Here is a 23,406-nt window from a genome sequence, read left to right as displayed (position 1 = left end):
TTTTCCCCCCCAAGATGTTATAGGAAAAAGACTAACCCACATGTGGCGAGCGACAAATGTTGAATATTTATCTTCCTGAAATCGAGCAAATTAAATAGACAGGTGAGCTTCGTTAACTCTGAGATATTACGATTTATATGTGATATAAAAAGTTTTAAAAAGTTGTGAAGCGAGCGACCGCTTCTCTGAAAGAAGCCTTTTGTAGACACACAGAAAAAGCGAACATACATACATACATACATACATACATTTTCGCTTTTATATTAATAGATTAGTGAATCTCTCAACAAAGGCTTCCTTTCTAGGGCAATTGCTCTAGACATCAAAGGCCTTCGATAAGGTATGGCATAACGGTCTACTTCACAAAATTTCCAGCTGCGGTATAACTGGAAATGTTTTCTCAATTATTAAATCATTTCTCTTTGATAGGCTCATAAGAGCAGTGGTTGATGGGCAGAAATCAGAGGCCCACAGTATTAATGCTGGAGTCCTTCAGGGGTCCGTCCTGGGTCCAACTTTCTTCCTGATCTACATCAATGATTTCCCAAAACACATATTTAAATCATTCGTTGACATCTATGCTGATGACACGACCATCTACGACAACATATCAAAGGCGGTAAATGACAAAGTTCTCTCTGATCTTGAGCGCATGGTACAGTGGGGAAAGAGGTGGCTGGTTACTTTTAATGCATCTAAAACCAAGCTCCTATCTTTACATCATCAATGCTCTGATCTCTGTCATCAATTGAAATGTCTTGGGGAGGCTCCATGTTTGGCAAACTTCTGGGATTGATCTTTACTCCTGATCTGAAATGGAACACGTACATCAAGTCTATTGCCAAGATCGCTGGAAAAATGGTGGGATTCTTCTACTGCTCCAGAAGATATCTCACTGCTGATGCAATTCTCTATCTATATAAAAGCCAAGTATGTCCAAGGATGGAGTACTGCTGCCACATCTGGACAGGAGCTGCTGAAAACAGCCTATTCTGCCTTGACAGAGTACAAAATAGACTTTGTGTCTTAGTTGGGGATGCCCTTTTCTCTTCCCTGCAACCTCTCTCCCACAGAAGAGACGTTGCGAGTCTGTCTTTGTTTTATCATTATTTCCATGGCAAATGCTCATCTGAGCTCCAATCTCTGGCCCTCCCTCACCTATCTTTCACAAAAAACACTTGTCTAGCTGAAACCACTGTAAATAATTTTCTCCACTCTTTATCTATGCCTAAATCAAAATGTAGATTCCATGGAGAAAGCTTCTTTCTTAGAAGTGCATGCCTGTGGAACTTCCGTTTGCCTATTTCACACTTGACGACAACTTAGATGTCTTCAAGTCCAACATAAACAAATTCCTGATAAACCACCCCCTTAAGTAAGACACTTTATTAATCTCCATTACTAACGATTACCGTGATATTATCCCATTGATTACTGTACATGCAATAACCCTTATCCCCGAGTGGCTTCCGAGCCTTGATAAGTGGTGACTCCCATGTAAAAAAAAAAAAAAAAAAAAAGCCAAGCCAGTACGGTTGGTGCCAGTTAACTGCAGGAGTTGCCGGAAAGATATTACAGTGCTTCACCATCTACCTATTTATACTACAAACCAATTATAATTACATGTAAAAGGAAATTTGTATGTGCATCTGTGAGTTTGTTCCCTATGAACTCGAAAATGGCTGGACCTATTTTTATGGAATTGACATGAAGATACTTTGTGCCTGTCAGTGTTCTTAGATAGGTTTTGTATAAGAATATCTTCGATAATCAAAATAATCCAATGAAAAAAGGAACAGGCGATTTTTAACCAGACTTTACACCTTAAATAGCCTAACATCACAAGTGCATTTGAGAAGTTTTATGACCACACAAGCAGCAAGGCTAAGCATATAAAATCAACAGTAGGTTTTTTGAGATAACAGAAACGCGTTCAAAATGAATGTTTCTGTTTAGAGCACAATTGCACCATGATATTTGACTTTTATATTTTAAACTTTAATATGACTTAGTCTACAATGTATTGTGGACTAATCACTGTGGGGAAGCAGGTGAAGCTTTCTCCTAGTACACGGAGATGGGTCCTCAACTAGAGCAAGCAATCAATCGATTTGATTGAAAAATGGATGATTTTCACCGATTTCGACGACAATAAGAACATGGGAGTGTGAAACATTCGTTGATTATCATTCAATCCTGGCCAGTCTTAGATCTCCCTGCTAGTAACTATTTACAATGCCTCCCCACGGGACAGAGTTAGACACCAGGGTCGTTTTTTAATGTGGAGAAAAGGTACAAAAATAAAAAAATTGTCTCAGTCCACCGAAAGAGAACAAGAAATGGAAGTGTAGCATCTGAAGAACAGATACTACACTTTGATCTTGCCAAAAAGTAGATCTTCCTGCTACTAGTTAATAATTAAAAGTGGATTTAAAATATTTTTTGCAAATGCCAAATGCTTTTTAAGAATATCATTTAAATGTTTTAGTTAAGTTGTTTTTGCAACATTTCCCTTCATTCTATTTGGCATAGCCTGTCTTATGTTGTGAAGTAACGCATTCATTGCTTATAACATCTCATTGATGTGGTTGGATTAAATTGATGATAATTATAACTTTTCTCCAACATAAACTTCTTTGTTCTATCATCATCCTCATCGTATGAATCCAAAGATTCTATTGTTTCCATTGGTTTCTCCAATATTTTTGATTTTCAGAATTCTTTTTAGAAAAACATCAGCTATTTACAGGAGGAACCACATGAAGTTTGCCAACATTCTAAATGAAAGTGACTTTTGTGGAATGAACTAGATTCGAATTTAGAACACTCAGGTCATCAGTCTGTCATTAACCAGTGAACAACTGTCACCTTTTATTTATTCTATAATTATTGTAGTGGGTCAGATTGCTGAAACAATCTTTCACTTGGTGCTTGTATCACTAAGTGAAAGATTTGTATGGAATATTGAGATAACCTGCTCCACTATTGGTGATAGCGTGCCTCATTAGCGGTTGGGATAAAATACCTTATGCGCAAGTAATAAGGGTGCAGAAGAGACTTACCTCAGATTTCTGGATGAGTTTGTGTAGCATGCAAAGTCCGGTTACAGATAAAAAAAGAAAAGCAAAATGGTGGCAGGACCTAATTATATGTTGGTGGGTCCTGTGGAGTCTCATTACTCATATGCAAATAAGATGGTGCCGGTTTGAATAAAAAGCCTGTTCGGAGAAGGAGCAAGATTTTTGGAGTTGTTTGCTGCAGCGTGTTATGTTGATGTGTGAGCATTTTAAGTACAAAACCAAAACCACAATGGTTGTGATGCTTTCTCGATCAAGCAGATAACCGACACTTATGCTTTGGTAATAATCGTGCTACTTTCAGGTAATACTTTACGTTTATTGCAGATAGCGTGTATTGAGTAATGCTTTAGCAATTATTGTCGATTGTAGAAATAGTTTATATATTATTTGAACGGTTTTCGTATATGTTTTTTTTTTTCTTTGTGCAACTGAAAATAACCAATCTTCATATAAAAGAAAATCACTTGAATCTCGCAAATTCACATAAAGAAGTGAACAGCACAATATTATAAGATGTGTTTATTCTTGGTAGAATGCAATAGTGTAAACATGTGCTACAAATGAAGGCCTTTCATAAGACACCTCAGCGCTGACGTCTGTTTTGACCGAATGTAATTGTTTCCGACTAACTATTAGATCCTGCTGCTTGTTTTCTGCGATGATCACCGTGACAACAAACTTGAAGCGACTGCAAAAAAGTCAAAGAACAGTATTTTTAATATATTTTGTTTGTTTAAGAATTATTTTTATTGATTCTTTTTCAGAATTGTTTCCTTGTTTTGCTATCACGTTTGGACTGATTTGCCCTCTAATCTTGTTCAAGTGCCTTGTGTTGAACTCGAGTTCATTGTGGTACACAGTTCAGTTTTCTAGTCTGTATGTCATTCTTTCAATCAACTTGTTAAATCATCTTCCTGCCTTTGCTTAGGATTGAACTGAGAACATACTTTAACCAATCTTCCAGTGTCTCTGGGACACATGGTTATAATAACTTGATGTTCTGAGTTCAATCCCAAGTAAAGGCAGGAAGATGATTTAATAAATTAACTGAAACAATGGCACTAGTTTTGGAGAATAGATTGCAAATGGTATACGTCTATGGCTTCAATATGACGTTTTTTGAGTTTTGCCGTAAGACATCTGAAGAAAACCAGTGAAACAAAGTCCAAAACGTAAGAATAACAATCAAGATTTAATAAATAAGATCATTGTTAATAAAATATTTTTGAAACAAGTCAAAGACACAATGTGACATTTTTGTTTAGTTTAAAAATATAAAAGCATTAATTTGCATATGAGAGAGAGAGAGGAGTGGCTGCATTAAAAAAAGGCGAATTGTAGAGGACAAGGGGTCAACTGTTTGGCAGCTCAGAGAACATGCGACTTACAACATCTGAAAAGAGGAGTGCTGTTAATTTCTATTTAAATTACAAGCTGTTTTTGGATTATATCATTTGAGAGTTAAACTTTTTGAGAATTGGCTTCCTCATCTTATGGGGAATATTAATTACGATTTGAGAGTCTGACTTTTTGATTTTAATTTTTTTTTTTTTTTTGTGTACAAAGAGCTGGCTGTGTATTGAGGGCTAGCTATATATAGCTGTGTATGAAGCACTGGAGATGTAAGTGCCGATCTCTGCATTGGTCTGTGATGTGAAATGATTATGGAGCATGTGGTTCAAAAATTTAAAGGCATTAAGTTGCATATGAAAGAGGATTGGCTGTGTTGGAGGACAAGGAGTCGTAAGTTTGACAGCTGAGAGAGCCCGTTGAAATTAAGAAGTATTGCAAATTACAGTATCAGAAAAAAGAAGCGCTGTCGATGTTTATTCAGATTGCAGGTTAGGTACACAATTGAACTGTTGGATTCTGTCATTTTACGTTAAGAGTAAGTATTCTGACTTTGTGATCAAATTTAATTTTATTCCAGAGTAGTGGAGATTTCCGATCTTTTTGGCTCCTCTTTAATTACGTTCCCGGATTGTGTCTGTTAAAGTATGAGCTATCAAGGTGGAATGGAGAGGCTCTCGAATCATATGAGTTAGGTGATGCTTGCACAATCATTGCCGATAGTGTGGAAAAATATAGGGTATCTTCCAATGGATTAGAGGCCATTGCAGATTTCATTGTTATGATGACTAAACTTATGCATTCATGATCTGAAAGTTTCATCTCTGTTGCAGATATTGACAATGTAAGAAAAACAGCTTTTTTCATGGACATGCGTCAAAAACAGATGCATCATTGAATTTTTCCATACAGAAAAAATGAAACTGATCAACATTCACTGCTGAACATTTATATGAAGCTAATGCAGTTGATCTCAATACAGGAGATGGGTTTATTGATTTCAGAGTGGTGACAGAGATTCGTGTAACAAAGTGCACTCCAGACTTTTATGACTAAGCCATCAAAAGAGGCTGGCAAAAGTGCATTAAAAATAATGTTGACTATGTAGAAAAATAAATTCTGGAGTACAAAAGGTCATTGGTTTTAATGGTACCACTCCTGTCCTTGTAGTTCTTCAAAGTTCTTTAAAACAAAAAAAAAAAATAGGAGGCCTTACTTTTGGAATGAACCTCGTACATTCATAAACAGCTGAGGATAGAATGTTTTATAGGTAATGTTGTGTAGTAATGTGTTCACTTTCAATATAATACATCTGATTGATGCTGATCTTGTACTTTTGAAATCCCCATTTGACGACAGCGAATATCATTATCATGCTTCCACGATTATTGTGTTAGTGCATCTCAATGGCACTATTTTGCGGGCTTCATGGCTGATAGCATGTCTCATTGGCAATGGTGTTGGCTGTTGCTTTCACACTCATTGCTGATACGGCGTAATGCTTAAATGATTATTAGGGATATCCTGTCTTCCAAGTAGTGTTGCATTCACGTTCATTGCTTGTAGTGTGTCTAATTGGAGGTGGACTATTGCTTTACTGATCATTCGAAATAGTTTGTCTCTTTGATGATGGTAGGTGTGATGTTTTTGTGATCATTGCTGAGAATGTGTCCAATTCATGATAGTGTGGAGTAATGCTTACACTCATTTCCGATATGGGATTTCATTGGCGATGGTGTTGAATATTGTATACTATGTCATCGTATGACCAATAAAGTGGATGTGTAACAGCACAGACGGCTATATGCAAATACCGAGCTGTGAGCGGTAAGGAAAAAGAAGACTATAACAAGGAGAGAGCACGTTCAAGAAGACAATCATGTTAGAGATGTGGATGACGTTTGAGAGCACGATTACGTGAGAGACGTCACAGTCATAATAAGAAGTCACGCATGGCGGGAGAATGAGGAAATAAATATTGTTCCTCATCAAATCATCTCTCAGGACTGTCATCGTTATCTAAAAAGCCAGTTATTCATCTTGCATCTAAAATGTGTTGATGAGTTAATGTTCCAACATTGTCCACTTATTTCCACTCACATTTTGTTCTACAATGGACGGTAGTCAGCTTCATTCATACTTTTTTTCCGGCCTGAATTGAACCAGATTCTCTTATCTCCACTTCATTTTTAAGGATAACAAAAAGAACCTACACTCATTCTGAAATACCATTTACTGAAGCATGGAAACCTCTTCTTGTTCTACCCACACATGTACCTGTAGATTACTTCAAGTGATGATATTTTACCCATTTCGTCTATTGCGCTTCTATTAGGTCAACATGCAGCCACAGTAATATTATCTTTTTATATTCCACTTTTGGAGCCCTGCCACCTTGATTTGAATGCTATGCCATCAGTCAGTAGGACAACCTTCATTGGACTTCTCTAACTTTGACTTAATCCTAATCCAATCTTTAAGAATAATTAATTTAACACAGTTACAATCATTGCTCCAATGTCACTTTCAGTGTTTGCCATATCACTAATATGCTGGACCTGTTGTATCAACCGTTGACAGATAGGTCCCATTTCTATAATGTGTTATGCCAGTTGCAAATGCAGTTTGAATTTCACTGACCTCATGCATCAATCGATTGGCACCAAATGCTTGCATTACTTTGCAGGCTTCTGTAGTGAGATCTGGGTAAACCTTCTTCACCAAGAATATGGTGCATCTCATGCAAATGCTTTAACACCTCCATCTTCAATGTTACACATGTCATAAGCTTTTCCATCACCAGCGGGTACTTTTTTCAGCTTTTACTCATCTTTGTGAGAACATCCATCTGATTAATTGCCAGGGACACAAGGCAAGTCTTTTAAATGTAAGTCATGAGTAGGGCTATGACAACAGTATATTCTTTTCCTTGTTTTGATTCTCAGCTATATATCCATTGATATCTTATATGCTTTTCATGTAGAGTGATGTTCTTGGTTGATTAATTGTGTCTGTGTCAGATATATACTCGAGAGTTAAAAAAATGAAAAGAATATGCTGTTGTCATAGCCCTAGTCATAAGCTTTTATTATATCTTTAGAAAATTCCCAATCAGCAGTTTACAAATATCCTTGCTTTTTCTTTGGTCTGCACTCTGTTCTCTTTAATAATTAAAGACTTAATCTGTGCCAACACTATTGTCGAATCTGTTCACTTCTATGTGCTTTAGCTCCCACTTTGGTATCAAGTTGACGCAATCCGTTTCTGCCAAATTTATGTGGTTACCACCTGTCTTCTTCCCCATCCATACAGCAACCTCTTTGACACATCGTACCTCCAATAAAATTCACATTGATATGCTGCTTGCATCACACCAAAGAACACCATCGTTCACCTTGCGTACATACCATTTCTCTCTCACCAGGTCGTCTTGCTCAGAACCCTCAAATCTATAATCCTCTATATTCTTTCATGTTTCTTCTGCCTCACTCTTGCAACTCCCAACCATCCAGTTACTAATGACTCACATGCTTCCTACATGTAGAGAATAACTCTTTTTTTTTTTTTTTTGTTTTTTTTACATAGGAGTCACCACTTATCAACACCCAGAGGCCACTCGAGGACAAGGGTTAAAGAATGTACAGTATCAGAATCATAGTAATCGCTAGTAGTGGAAATTCAGTAAATTTGTTAACTTAAGTGGAGCGGCTCATCAAAAACTTGTTTATGTTGGACTTGCAGATGGCTATATTGTAGTCAGTTGGAAAGCAGGTAAACGGAAGACAGTTCCACAGGCGTGCACTTCTAACAAAGAAGCTTTGTTCATGGAATCTATGTTTAGGTTTAGGCACAGATAAAGAATAGGGGAAATCAGCTTTCTTCCTACATATTATTCTCCAGAACACCAACTCTCCTTAATCCTTCTACACCTTGAACCTGACAACTGCTCCTTTGTCGAGTAACTCTGAAGAGGTACAAAATGGTACGAAAATAACAGCAAAGACCGAAGAACAGCACTGAGGACCAGATAGTAGGAAAAGGCTTGTGCCTAAGTCCAAACATAGATTCCAGGAACAGAACTTCTTTCTCAGAAGTGCACGATTGTGGAACTCTCTTGCGTTCGTCTTTTTCCCACCTGACTACAACTTGGATGTCTTCAAATCCAACATAAACAAATTCCTGACAAACCGCCCCCTTAAGTAAGACACTCTATCAAATCTCCAATACTAATGATTACTACAATGCTATCTCATTGATTACTGTACACGCAATAACCCTTATCCCTGAGTAGCCTCCAGGCCTTGATAAGTGGTGACCCCCATGTAAAAAAAAAAAAAGGAACTGAAAATGCTCGTCGAAGAGCAGGATAACATCATTGGAAACGAGATAGTAAAAAGTTTGGTGACGACTATGAAAACTGAATAGTAGCAAAGTCTTTGTGATGTCCCTGAGAACGGGATAACAGGAAGTGCTAGAAGACGTCACATGTATAACAAAGTGCTTCAAGTCCTGATATAGTTGCATGCAATCCGCAACGATCCATTTACTAATGATTTACATATTTGACACCTCTCAGGAACAACTTTCATTTAGTCAGCTTTGTTTCCACATATTCCTCTCTGGAATATCAACTCCTTAGTTCTTCTACACTTTAAGTCTAATGACTTCTTCCTCATCAAGTGACTCCAAAGGTTTTGCTCTCAATCAATATTTTTTGCTCAATCATTCTTTCCTCTTCCTGCACGAAACTTCCATAGATATTCACCCGATTCTTTAATATGTGTGGCTTACTTTTCCCACACTATTCCACTGTCCATTTTTTTCATTTTTCAACAAGTCTTTATCTTTCTCTCTTTGACGGAATTGTAATTACTGACCAGCTGTGGCACTCTTTACAAATGATCGCCATTGACTATGATTCTGCACCTTTCTGAGCAACTCAGTCATATTAATGTCCGCGATGTCCTTCACATTGTCTAACATTCTTGTTTTTGGTCTTCCACATCCTCTTTTGTCAAGGGTTGTACCAAAAAGCAGATATTTTGTTAGGCCGTCTGTTCTGGCCAAATGATCCAAAAATCACAATTTTCTCTCATTGATGTTGTCCAACACTCTTCAACACGATCCATTCGTTTTTATATCTCTATAAGTCCTTATATTTAACCTTAAAACCAACCTGTACACCCCTTGGAAAATACCTTGCTATTAATTGTGCCATCCCCAATTTAGTGATGTCATTATTTCTTCTTACAATAAAACAAGAGTTGAAAAACTGGAATGAAAGGAAAACTGTCTACTCACCTTTTGACGTAAGCAACTTTCAATTTATAACGTATTTCATTTGCGATTTGTTTGGCAAGAGATTTCATCTTCTTCTCTTCATAACATTCATCTGCAAATAATAGATATGCTTTTATATCGTTTCCCTAAAATCAAACGAACGCAATCATCAGTTATTTATAATGCAAATGGCAAAAGTCTGTATGTATGTCTTGCCAAAACTTGAAAAACACTCAATAAACCTTTTATAAAGTTTTTTTTTTTTTTTAAATCGGCATAACCTCAGAAAAATAATATCTGAAATTTAGAGAAATGGATTCATTCTTTGGGGGTAAAATAGCCATTTATATCATTTAATGTTATCAAGCAGTAAATACGATTTCCAATGTGTGTTATGGTGTGATGTGTAGCATTAGTACACATGCACCATATTGACTTAAAAAGAACGGTGGGAATTGACATGTTCGTTCGTCTTCATTTTTATTACAACTTATTCAACAGAAAAAAAGCATCTGCAACAGCATTATCAGCCTGCCTTTCTCAAAATGGACATTCAGTAGTATACTTTTCCAGGACCCTGATGCAGTTGGAGTGTCGACACTCAGCAGAATCGTGAATCAGCAACCATTGTCGAATCTGTACATAAATGGTATGATCTCTTACTAGGTCGACATTTTACCATCATTACTGACCAATAGGCCGCTTCATATATGTTCAACACTCAGACACCAAACCGCATTAAAAATGATAGACTACTTTGATGGAGACTTGAATTTTCCAGCTATTCTTCTGATATAGTATAAAGACCAGGTTCCTTTAATAGCTTTGTAGATACTCTTTCTCTTTCATGCTCATTATCAGTAAAAGATCTGCATACAGCGCTTTGTCATCCAGGAGCATCGAGGCTGAATCATTTTGTTAGACAGAAGAATCTATCATTCTCTATGGAAGATGTTAAACGTCAAATGTCAAATATGTGCTTTTTTTTTTTTTTTTTTTTTTTACATAGGCATCACCACATTATCAAGGCCCAGAGGCCACTCAAGGATAAGGGTTAAAGAGTGTGCAGTAGAAATTGGACAATATAGTAATCATTAGTAATGAAAATTTGGTAAATTTGATAACTTATATGGAACGGCTCATCAAGAACTTATTTACTTTAGACTTGAACACAACCATATTGTAGTCAGCCGGAAAGCAGGAAAACGGAAGACAATTCCACAGGCGTGCAGTTCTAAGAAAGAAGCTTTGTTCATGGAATCTACGTTTAGGTTTAGGCACAGATAAAGAGTGGGGGAAATTATTGATAGTGTTTACAGCTAGACGAGTGTTTCTTGTGAAAGTTTGGCGAGGGGGGACCATAGATTGAAGCTCAGTTGAACACTTTCCATGAAAATAACGATACATCAGAGACAAACTCGCAACATCTCTTCTGTGAGATAGAGGTTGCAAGATAGAGAAAAGGACATCTCCTACGAGGCTACGAAGTCTATTTTGAACTCTATCAAGGCAGGACAAGTCCTTTCTAGCAGCTCCTGCCCAGATGTGGCAACAGTATTCCATCCTTGGACGTACCTGGCTCTTATATAGATAGAGAATAGCATCAGCAGTGAGATATCTACCGGATCGATAGAAAGATCCCACCATTTTTCCAGCAGCCTTGGCAACAGATTTGATGTACGTGTTCCATTTAAGATCAGGAGTAATGGTCAAGCCCAGAAGCTTGTCAAAACTTGAGGCCTCCTGAAGACTAGAGCCATTCATTTCAATTGATGACAAATGTGGATTAGAATGTTGATGATGTAAAGAGAGAAGCTTGGTTTTAGATGCATTAAAAGTAACCAGCCACTCCTTTCCCCATTGTACTACGTGCTGCAGTAAAACCAAGATTCTTCAAACCCAAACCCTCAGGTCGTTTAATCCATTCTCGATCAACCTTTGAACGCCTTCCAATAGATTTCATGGGCCCAAAATCATTTACAAATAATTGCAAATATCTACTCGTGATCGTAAATGAATATTCACATTATCCTTTTGTCTATCCATGCCAAGATATATTAACAAAAACTGTCATAAAATGTCTCCAGAATTTATTTACCTTATTTGGTTGCCCACAATCCATCCATAGTGATCGAGGGAGGCAGTTCATTTCAAGTGAACTAAAAGAGTTTCTCTGACAACATGGAGTTGTGATTGCCCATTCAACTCCATACCATCTAATTGGCAATGGACAATGCGAAAGAGTAAATGATACAATTTGGAAAACGATCAAACTCACCCTCAAGACCAGTCGATTAGATGATCGTCATTGGCAAGAAGTACTTGCCATTGCTTTGCACTCTATTCGATCGCGCATTTGTACAGCAACTAACACAACTCCACATGAGAGAATGTTCAGTTTTTCAACACAAGTCTGCCCCCCCCTCCTAATAGAACCAGTAGAAATAATATCTGCTACTTACAATTTTGCCAGAATTCTTTTCCCTGACGGCTGTCAGTCAACAGTCTCAACAGAATACCTAGCTCCCACCCCTACCACTGAACAATCCTTTACAAACCCGGGATCTTCTGTCTTCACTGATTATTGTAAACCACCAGAGTCTACCCCATCAAATAGCTCTGAACCGGAGGTGAACGATCAACAAAAATCTTTAAGAATAATGCCACACCAAATGGTGAATGTTTCTTTTCAGTCGATAAAACAAAGTGTCCAGAAACAGAAGCGCAGCAGCAGCAGTCAGACTTGAAGAAGGACGCATAAGAGTTCTTCCAGAATCAACAAAACGGAGATGGAAGATCATCTGTAACCTGAAATTTAAATAAATATGTGACGGAGAGTGTTATAATGTGATGTGTAGCGTTAGTACACATGCGCTGCATAGACTTAAAAATAATGTTGCAAATTGGCATGTTCATTCGTTCGTTCATTCATTCTGTTTACCGTTCGTTTGTTATGCATCCTTACTGGTTGTATTTTATGTTGAATAAAACCTTTTTACTCATTTAAAAAGGTCTTCATTTTTATTACAATATTATCGTTTAAAGAGAAGTAACTCTATTTTTATCACAGAGTTATTTTCTTTACACCAACTTAAGTTATGTGTGTGTGTATGTTCAGAGAGAAAAATGGGCCTGGCGAAGAAGAAATAAAAACATTTGTCCTGGCTAAATAGAGGATGGAAGAGAATAGTTGGAAAGAGAGATGGATAGAAGTTATGTCACACATTTACCCCGAGAAGTGTTGTGCAGCTTTGCTAATGTTAAATAAACTACATCGATTTTATTTTATTTAAAATTTTAGACATTTTATTCGCAAAGAAATTTATTGAGAAGAATGCTAAAATTTTTTTTTAAGTATTTTTTGGGCACGTGCGTATTTTATTTTAAAAAAGTCAGCCATCTTTAATCAACTCTATGGATTTATTTATTCATTTATTGTCTCTTTTTTTTAAAGGAATAAAAAAAATCCAACTTTCAATCAACATAACCTTAGGAAGAAATTATTGTAACATTTTTTCGTGGTTGTACTGGGTAAATATTTATTTTCAATAAAAATTTGTTAATTTTTATTGAAAAATGTGGCACAAGGTGGTGGTGAGTGGGGGATAAATTGTGGGGTGGAAACAAGAATGATATCGACAGACTTTTGCGAACTGAGCTAATCTTGCTAATTCCTACTTTCAATCTACTCTCACCACAATACCACATTTATACTATATATCCATCAGCGTTTACACCCTTTATCAATCACCATAAAAACACCACACCGTGAGTAATTTACTTAAAACTGATATTCCTTTGGGTATGCAAGATTTGGGCGATTATATTTATAGTCAGCAGTGATAAGAAAAGAAAATCAAGTACCAGAATACATCACTGTATAAAATATACTGGATGTTGGTTGAGGAACTGAATTAGTGTTTACACCACCTTTAGCAGTGTTACTAATGAAACACTGAATCTCTTTGAATTTTTCAATTATAGCTTTTTGTTTTGAGATGAGACAAGGATCACTGCTGATCCTGACTGGATTAATAAATACAATTCTTTACCGGAAATTCTTTACAATTCAAAAATGATCTGACTTGATTAATACTATATTTTGCTTGTGACAACTACATTTAATATTTGTAATTTAATAATTTCTTTTTCTCTACGAATAGAATTTGTAGCAGCAGAAGCAGCATATACTCGTAGCTTAAGATTTTAAATATCTTTAGTTTGTAAACTCGGTGTTGATTGGTGCTAGCAGTCATCTTTTTTTCTGGCTTGCCCAATCAGATGCTATTTCTTTGGCGAGCTGAACACGTGACAAAGTGCATAAAGGTTAATCTATGGCTGCTCTTTCTTTCTTCCATTCCTACTCTCAAACTAGCAACACTCTTCACAGGGCTCGGACCTGTCCCTAACTTCTCTTCTGGGATGCAACAGCCTACTGGGGATCTACTAAGATGAGAAGACAAAGAATCCATTATGGCTAACAATACATATACACTATAATTTAAACATTTTTTAAATAGAAAAGCGTAAATAATTACAATTTAAAGCTTCTCTGACTGGATTAATACTGCTCATTTTTGATTGAGACAACTACATTTAATATTCGTAGTTGGATAATTTTTATTTTTTTGTACGATAAAGTTATTTGTTTTGCCATCCCCTTTTGGATCATTTTTCATTTAAAAGAATTGCTTTCCACTCAAGATAAATAAACCGACTTGGATTTTTATTTACTTTTTCACTCGTTCGTCTCTTTATAATTCTGAAGTACTTGCTTGCACATCACTTTATAATGAGGAATTCCATTATATGGCATAATCATCTTGATATGCCAGTTTTTGTTAGATCATTACAGTTAAGCGATGCTGAGCATGGCTAGTACCAAATGAGTGGCTATTTGGGAATACTAGGCGCTGTATGTTATTAAGTATGCAAATAGGTATAATACTTCATGAATCTAAACGCTCATACCTTTTCACAATTCGAGGTCATTCTTGGTTAATGTGTAGCACCTGTTTTTCTTATATTCTAGAGGATTACCATACAGGAGGTAAATGAAGTTCCTCTGTTGTGACGAAGACGATTCATCTAGGAAAAGGAAACGCTGATAAAAAAGCAAAACCTAGATAGAAAGAACCTCTTGCCCCTGTAGGGTAATCTTCTAGTGATGGTGTTACGAACAAAACACCTGCTTCCGATTTGTTATAAGCCATTACGGAAGTAGTAAGGCTAATAAAACTGTCATGGTAATGCGCAATCTGTGTCGTTATGTGGTGTATAGAATTTAATCCTTATCTAAAAATGATAAATGAAGGGAATGAGGTAAAAGTGAGGGACAGCGTTTACTGGCCTAGTCAAGAAACAAGACCAAGCATTGAGTATTCTAATGAATCCCTGTGATCACACGTCTGTAACTGGCTAATAGGCAAAAAAGGGCTAACCGGAGGTAGTGAAACATGAACTGATTTCTTTGTATCAAAGTAAAATAAAGCACAATTTCCAAAACTTAATAGAAAATGTGTTTCACTCCTCTAAATTAATTGTAAAATATTTCAAAGAAATCCAATTTATTTTTCTTGTGAAATAACTTTCACAATCATACTTTAAAACAAACAAAGTTGGTGCATTAAAAACAAATCGTATTTCAGAAAATTGTGTGGTGTTATTTATGGGCATTAAGTCTATATCTAAATTAAGTATGTCTAAAAATTAAGTATGTCTAAATAAAAAAAAGCACAATAACTTTAGCAGTGATGAACTATATTTTATCTAATATAATAATGTATATTATAGTTTGTAACTGTATTCTTTAGGTATCTCCACGATGTTGTGTAAAATGTCAGTATTGTACACATTAATAACAATGTCATCATTTCATATGTTTGTGTCAATTTCTATGGATGGACATTCTCGTTATAATGGTTAATGGAAGTAACATTTTTTTTGCTATGGATAAAAAACAATATAAGACTTATCTTTTGTAAATCAAATAGATTTTTATTAACGAACTACACAGACGCGAGATCATAAAATAAAATTAAATTTAACGTCTTCCGTTGAAACTTATGCATCTAAAGATAATGTTGCTGATAGGCCTCCATACTTTTTTGAAAAAAGGCGCAAAAAAAACAAAAAAAACAAATACAGATCACCCTCTATCAATTTAAATGATAAAATCCAAACGAATTTTTTTAGGCCGATTTGGGATTTGCGATTTTTATTATCTCAAGAGTCATTTAGTTAATAATGATGATGAGAGAAAGTCTTATATTAACGTTTAATAAGCAACTTTATTTGTCATCTTCGTTAGTAGCGTGTACAAAAGAGAAACAGATTAGTAGGTGGAAGTGTTCTTGTGTAAAGATGGATTTAATATATTGCCAGCTTGTTGAGGAGAGTACAGTTCCGTTTTTACGTGTTTATTGTCAGTAGTCGTCGGGACGAAGGAGGATGGTTAAAGGAGGAAGAAATAGCAAAGTCTTCAGTGTATCTACATGTTGTAGTAGGTGCATATGTGTCGGTGTATCGACAAGAAAAGTTCTGTAGCATGATAAACAAAGTTCGTTTGGGAACCGCACGTGGAAACAAATGTGAGTTTGAAGAGAGCCATGTTAGCTTGTTGTACCCATGTAAGGCCTAGATGAAGCCCCAGACTAATGTCTTCTGCTAGCTGAAGCCAGGGAGAAAAAGACAGAGGGTTTGTGATTTTGCTTTTTATGTACTCAGTCACGTGATTTACAACTGGCTTGTGATTGGACAAGCCAGGGGAAAAATATGATTTCAAATCTCGAGCTGCGAGAATTAGCTCCTGCCTGTGATTGTAGCAAGTTTCGGTTGCTACAGTCTTATATTAAGATATATGAATATATATTTTTTATTATTGGAAACCTGTTATTAAAATCTTTGTTTAGACTTCATATCGCATAATATTTGAATTTAATATCATTTAAAGCTTTTTAATAATAATTATTTTTTAGAATTCTGTTTTTTTTTGTTGTAATTCAAATAATTATGTTACCGAAAAAAAATATTTAAGAAAAAATTGTTGTTTTTTTTAACATAATAATATTGATTTTATGTCCAATTTTATTTACAACTTTAAATTAAGTGAAATAAATAAGGGGATATATATATATATATATATATATATATATATATATATATATATATATATATATATATATATATAACTATTTTTTAATTATTTGATCTTTTCAACTTGAAAAAAAACGATGAAATTTTTATCGACCTACTTTTATTTTGTTTAGTTTTCATAACATGAAACATGGAGATGAGAAGGGAGAACATCTAAAAATATTTCCTCTAATATATTTAAGAAACCTACTTTTATTATATAAGTTTATTTAATAATGAATAAATATCGAAAATTTCTGTAAGGTATGACTATTATTTGATTTTTGCGAGATTTTTAAAACATGGGTATGTTTACGGCTTAAAAAAACGTCACTGCATAGGAACGTTGTTTCAAAGCGTCGATAATGTAAACACGATTTTTGTCTCGCATTTTCATTATTTTTGTATGCTGTAAAATTAAAAAAAAATATTAGCAGTTTATTTGAAGCTTCTTCTTTTAAATGGTAAAAAAGTTAGGATGATAATATTAAATTACAATTACATCGTGTTACATACAGGAGGGGTGGTTTAAAACTGAGGCGTGCGTTGGAGGCACTTAATATTCTTTTTGTGGAGAATTATTACACTGAGTAATGAGAGGACTCAGCGTAATCATCCTCTAATAAACTTTTTACAGCTTTAAGTACCCGGTATACTAGAATTCTTAATAGAAAGATATCAGGGAAATGAATAATCATGAATAATCCTCCTCCTCCTCCTCATCATCATCATCATCAAAACAATAAAATATTATTATTTTACACACACACACACACATACATACATACATACATACATACATACATACATACATACATACATACATACATACACACGTACACGTTTTTCTCTTATCTAAGTTCTATAAAGCAACATTCAGTTATTACTTCTTTCTACTGATATTTTAACATCTTTTTTCTTTTCTGTTCATATAAATTAATATTGTGGATTTTAAAAATCAGACCCAAATAGCAACCCGTCTGACACATCTATACATGATTCGAACCAGCCCACATTTTTGTTTCCTTCTTCAACCATGTTATTAGCATGAATATATTTTATGTTGCATTATTTTTCTTCTGAAAATACTTATTCCGGTCAAGAAAAAGCCTTCAATCGGATTTTTTTTTCTTAATCACCGATTCTTCTTAAACATTAGTAGGAAACAACTACTTCCATTCATTATAGTAAAAGGGAGATAAAAAATATTTTCCCAAAGAGTAACTTCCCTTGAAAGCATTTAAAATTCATAGCAATTCCTTATTTTTTATGTAAGTAGCTTCAAAAATTTCAAAAACACAGTCTCCCTTCTGTTAATTTTATCTTCTGATGCACTAATGTTTGCTTGACATGCTTTAAAATTTGCTTAGTAAAAAACTCTGTCGTTGTAGCTGATTCTGTAGAAATCTTGCCTGCTAAGATGACACTCTGAATTCAATTCCTATCTAAAGATCTAATATGATTTTTGTTTGCACTATTCTTATTTTTAATAATAAATAGTTCACTGTTTATTAAAAAAAATGTCAAATCATTTTTATATTTATTCATATGCTCAAAAACAGTTTTCTTTTGCAGGCGAAGAAATTCTATTTCAATGGCGTAAATTATTAAGATAAATAAACAGAAATCCAGTAAATGTATGATAAAAACGGTTATATAAATCCAAAATAAATGAATAAATAATAAAATAAAATTCATCACTAAATAATTAAGTAAATATTGAAAAAAAAAAAATTGCCTTGACAAAATTCAAAATCGTTTTCGCAATTTAATGAGGAATGATCTAATGCAAACATGTCAAACACACGGCATATGGGCCACATGCGGCCCATTACAAGCTTATTTGCGGCCTGCACAGACGATTTTATGCAACTTCGAAAAAGTGAGGACGATAAAGGAAACTATCATGGAACTTGCACGACTGGACTTCACTCTGCGGTGCCTTTTTATTACCTTCACAGCAAAAACTCGTCTATCACTACTGCACATAACTTTCGTTTCTTCATTTGGGTGCCTAACATCAAACGGAATTTCTATAAACAAAATTTCTTTCCAAGAACTTTTCATCTGTGGAACACATTGTCACAGGACTGCTTATCTGAAGAATACAGCTTGGTCATCTTCAAATCTAATAAACATGTCGTGGTTTGCAAACTAACCACTCCCATGTTTGTAAACAAAAACACGCCATCAGATGAAACTGATATTCTTCAAAACACATCACGACCACGTGGGCTAAAATAGCAACGACCGTTTTCAAACAACAAAGAGAAAACACAAAAACTTCATCTTTCACAAACTAAACAAAAACAAAAGACTATTATTTCAAACTTAGATTAAAATAAATACAGTTAATAAATACCGAAGATACTTTTAACTGTAAGTAATATGGTGTGAAATTAATTATAGTCATGCGTTGTTTAGCAACATCATCACTGGCCGTGGAGACTGTAGCATAAACGATTTTCCATAAAGTCAGTGGCTTTCACAGCAAATTCTGTTCTGTCTGAGAGCTAAAAGCACTCCCACCTCGACGAGAATCATCGACATTCCCAGTTGCCGCCTGTCTCTTGGGACTCTCTCACAGCCTGCCACTTCAATTTCTGAACCTGCTCACTTCCAACGACTCCAGCTTACTCCTGCAGCGACTCCAGCGCTTCCAGCTCACTCTTGCAGTTCCAATGCTTCCAGCCACCAGCCACCAGCGCCTGTGGGCCACTGACGTCCAACTACCTGTACATCTGGCTACTTGTCCCAGTGCCCACTAACGTCCAGTTACCCGTTCTAGTGTCCACTGACGTCCAATTACTCGTTCCAGTATCCACTGACGTCCAACTACCTGCTCCAGTGCCCACTGACGTCCGACTACTCATTCCAATGGCCACTGACGTCCAGCTGCCCGTACCAACTGCCCGTACCAGCGCCCACTGACGTTCAATTACCCGTACCAGTGCCACTAACGTCCAGCTACCTGTTCCAGTGCCCACTGATCTCCAGCTAGCTATACCAGTGCCCACTGACGTCCGGCTACCAGTTCGTACTTCAAGGACACAAGAATCTCAACCTCGCGAGACGCCCGTTCTCGTTCTAGCTGATCTTGAATCCATTGCCGTACATTTTACCTCTTTTTGGTAAGCAATAAAGCAGAATATCCTATTGCCGTGAACCGAACATCTGTGTTTGTCATCCTTCTTTTCTATTGCCGTCACTGTTCTTGCCTTGTGTCTACTTTATTAGTTGTATGGTCGATTAGCACCTTCGCACACTCGACCCACTGCAACAAACAATTGTCAAAACCATCTTCATAAGCAATCAAAATTCGTTCCATTCATTATCTTTAATTCTCTCATCCTTTTCATCAATTTCTCAATCTATGCATCTCGTTTACTCGTATTCTCAAGTGGTTTTATCTTTGATAAAAATGGTGATTCATTAATCAAAAAAAAAAAAAAAAAAGAAGAGAAATTCAGTTTAAAAGAATGATATTCGTTGCGCATTTTCAGATTATTTCGATTTACCTTCAAGAAATTCTTCCATTGTTTCTTTCATGATTTTTTCAGCATTGTCGCGACTGAAAGGATTTTTCGGACCCAAAAGTCGAGAAGATTCGTACTGCAAAAAAAAAAAAAAAAAAAAACTATACAAAAGTAAATAAAAAAGACAAACACTTTCACCCCCCCACGAAAAAAGGCAAAAAAAAAAACAACAACAAAAAAAAACAAACAAACAAACAAACAAACAAACAAACAAACAAACAAACAAAAAATGAAAATATCTTTTGTAATTTTGAGAAAAGAAAATTCAACAGTTTACGTGAAGACATGATCAATGTTGACGATTAGAAATAGGCCGCCGGCTCAGAAAGTGCCGACTCTCTTACCATCATGTAGTTGAAATGTAGCCATCCTTGAGATTCATTACTGAAATTCCACGCATGTTCTTGTCGAGAACCGACACGGGGTTACGAGATAAAATCTGTTGTGTATCAAGCAACTATCACGCCAGATTTGCTCAATAACACTCAGAAACAAAGCAAAACGTTCATACACCTCTCGTGATCAGGAGCTGTGACTTAAAGATGTACAAATTCCCTTTATTATAAAACGGAAAGTACTGAAACAATGATTAGCCCAGTCATTGGTCTCTAGACGCCAGTGACGTCTTGTGCAGTTTTTCAATAGATTTTAACTCAAAATGATCCATCATATCATAATATTTAACAAACAAATAGTGTTTTTTTTTATGCTTAAACACATTTTTTTATCGCAATCTAATCACGCCGTAATTTAATGACGTTATCTGTTCAGTTTCAGCACAAATAGAATAGTGTTCATTTATTTTCTTTTTAAATGCAATGAACGAATTTTAGTCTTTAAAATCCATGAAACAACGAAATGTTTATTTACTTTTAAAGCATAAACAACACACAACTTTTCCCTTTTAAATTAATTCTTGTTTTTCTTTGGGTTTTTTTTTTCAATAATATTGGATAAGTTCAGTTTTAGTATACCTCGTGCTCCTTATTTTCTGTTTTTAAATGCATTTTTTGAGTTTTCTAATAAGTTTTGCAAAAAGCTCTCATTCATTATCGACATCTGACTGTTCGACAGATCTTGTTTGCTTGTACTTCGTGTATTACACCATTTTTCAGTGACTATTTATTTACGACAGCCACGGTACAGTACACAGCATCCTTTTCTGATCTTTTCCCAATTAACATGGAGTGAAACACTGAAACAGAGGTGTGTACTCATTCCGACACTCTTTTGTATCTTCTTACCTCTGCCGTTGTCCTATGCTTCCAACAAGGAAGTGTTTTCATACCAGAAATAGCAGCCTCTTTAACTTTGCCCGGTGCTTCTATATTATACAAACGAAAAAAAAAAAAAAAAAAAAAAATTAAAGTGAAACAAATTATACCTACGTAAATGCTAGGTCTCAAGTAGTAAAACATCCAAAAATCACGGAAAATGATGAGGTAGAAAAATAATTATTAGTGAAATAAGACAATTGTTAAATGAAACGAAATCACTTTATTACGCTTACTAAAAAAATAAATAAGTTGACAAGGGGGACAATTAAGTTCTGTTGCTTACGTCACGTGACGAACGTAATTAAAATGTCGAACAAAATTTATTCTCCATACACACTTTATCGAAAATAGATTTTCATTAATAATTATTTTCCTACATCATTTTCTGTAATTTTTGGATATGTTACTATCTGCGACATGACAATTATATAGGTACCATCTGTTTTACATGAAATTCATTTTTTTCGTTTGTATGGTATAGAAGCACCCCTTGCCTACGTTCGAACTGAGACAAAAGTGAAGAAGATACCCATAAATACGATGCTTATTTATTGATGACGCAACACTGACAGCAAACTCTGAAGAAGCATTGCAGTAACTCATCAGAGTTTTGTGAATAAAATCAACTTCATTTTATTCAGATGATATTTAAGTTAACTGGTAAATGATAAAAGTGTAACATAGCGCATATGGTGCACATGTGAGAAAATCAGCAGTAGCCTTAGGATAGCTGACTAGCAAAACTATTAGCAGCAGCAGCAGCAGCCGTCTTAGCACGTATGCAAATCAAGCAAGTGTCATGGGAAGAAGAAGGAGAGAAAAGGGAAATGTAAAAGACAGCGCGTGATCGAGCAAAGGGAGCGGTCAGAGATGTCTTGACTCGTGTGCGGCGATAAAAAATGCGCCGTTGGGTCAGTGAAATGCATTGTCGGAAATTACTGGAATAAATGGTTTCCGTATTCACCAAAAAAAAAAAAAAAAAAAAAAGATGAAAAGCTGAGTCGTATTTTTAGTATGTCTTTCATTGTTTGTTTATTCCTGCAACGGTACGAGATAACATGTGGGTCAGAGAGGTTTGATACGAGGTGCCTTCAATAAGTTTGAAGACTGTTTTTCGTACAGGCACTTTTATTGATAGTACACATATGAAACTCTAATCTCCCTTTGAAGTAATCTCCTCCGGCTGCAAATACTTTTTGTATCGTTCCAACAACTTCTGGAATCCAACTTCAAAATGAACCTCCTCTCTGAAAAGTCAGCCCTCTTTTATCTCCAACCAGGAGCATCTCATCTGCATATCAGGTGGTAACATTGCAGGCATATAAAGAGATAAGGCAGCCATTTTTATTTCTTTTTTCTTCATTCATTTCGTTGCACGACCGACCCGTTGAATTATGCACACGTGCTAGTTAGGTAAGTCATGCGTTTCCGTACAATTATATATAAATGTTTATATAAAAATATGCATTCAAATTCATCGGCATTTTAATTGTATAAATAATCGAATAATTAAAACATTTTGGTTAAAAAATAAAAAGAAAAAAAACATCGGGTGAAAAAAAAAGAGAACGAAATTACCACGACTTTTTTGTTCATCTCAACTGACATCGGCTTCACAGAAAAGACTTCAAAGAAACCAAATTTGCGATGGTCCCGTTCAACTGAAAACATACTTTTTCTGTGTTCCATATTTATATTATAGCTAAAAAAAAAAAAAAAGATATAATACTTATTAAAACGTAGGAACGA

At 35.4% G+C, this 23,406-nt stretch overlaps 1 protein-coding gene across 1 annotated transcript in view; it reads right to left on the bottom strand.

Moving 5' to 3' along the window:
- Positions 1-23,406, bottom strand: part of LOC145288054 (dynein light chain Tctex-type 5-like) — a 58,981-nt gene that overhangs the window by 4,095 nt on the left and 31,480 nt on the right. Inside the window, exons 2-5 of the mRNA XM_080136086.1 lie at positions 23,236-23,359; positions 20,363-20,456; positions 9,732-9,822; positions 3,063-3,768 (exon numbers count right to left, since the gene is read on the bottom strand). Coding sequence (XP_079992212.1) covers positions 3,600-3,768; positions 9,732-9,822; positions 20,363-20,456; positions 23,236-23,346 — 465 coding nt within the window. The 5' untranslated portion in view covers positions 23,347-23,359 and the 3' untranslated portion in view covers positions 3,063-3,599. The remainder of the gene's footprint in view (positions 1-3,062; positions 3,769-9,731; positions 9,823-20,362; positions 20,457-23,235; positions 23,360-23,406) is intronic.

This window comes from Euprymna scolopes, chromosome 11 (genome assembly GCF_053919585.1).
Source record: "Euprymna scolopes isolate OS-2025 chromosome 11, ASM5391958v1, whole genome shotgun sequence".
In the NCBI taxonomy this organism is placed as follows: Eukaryota; Metazoa; Mollusca; class Cephalopoda; order Sepiida; family Sepiolidae; genus Euprymna; species Euprymna scolopes.
Note: the sequence above shows the minus strand (reverse complement) of the source record. Positions and strands in the feature narration are given on the sequence as shown.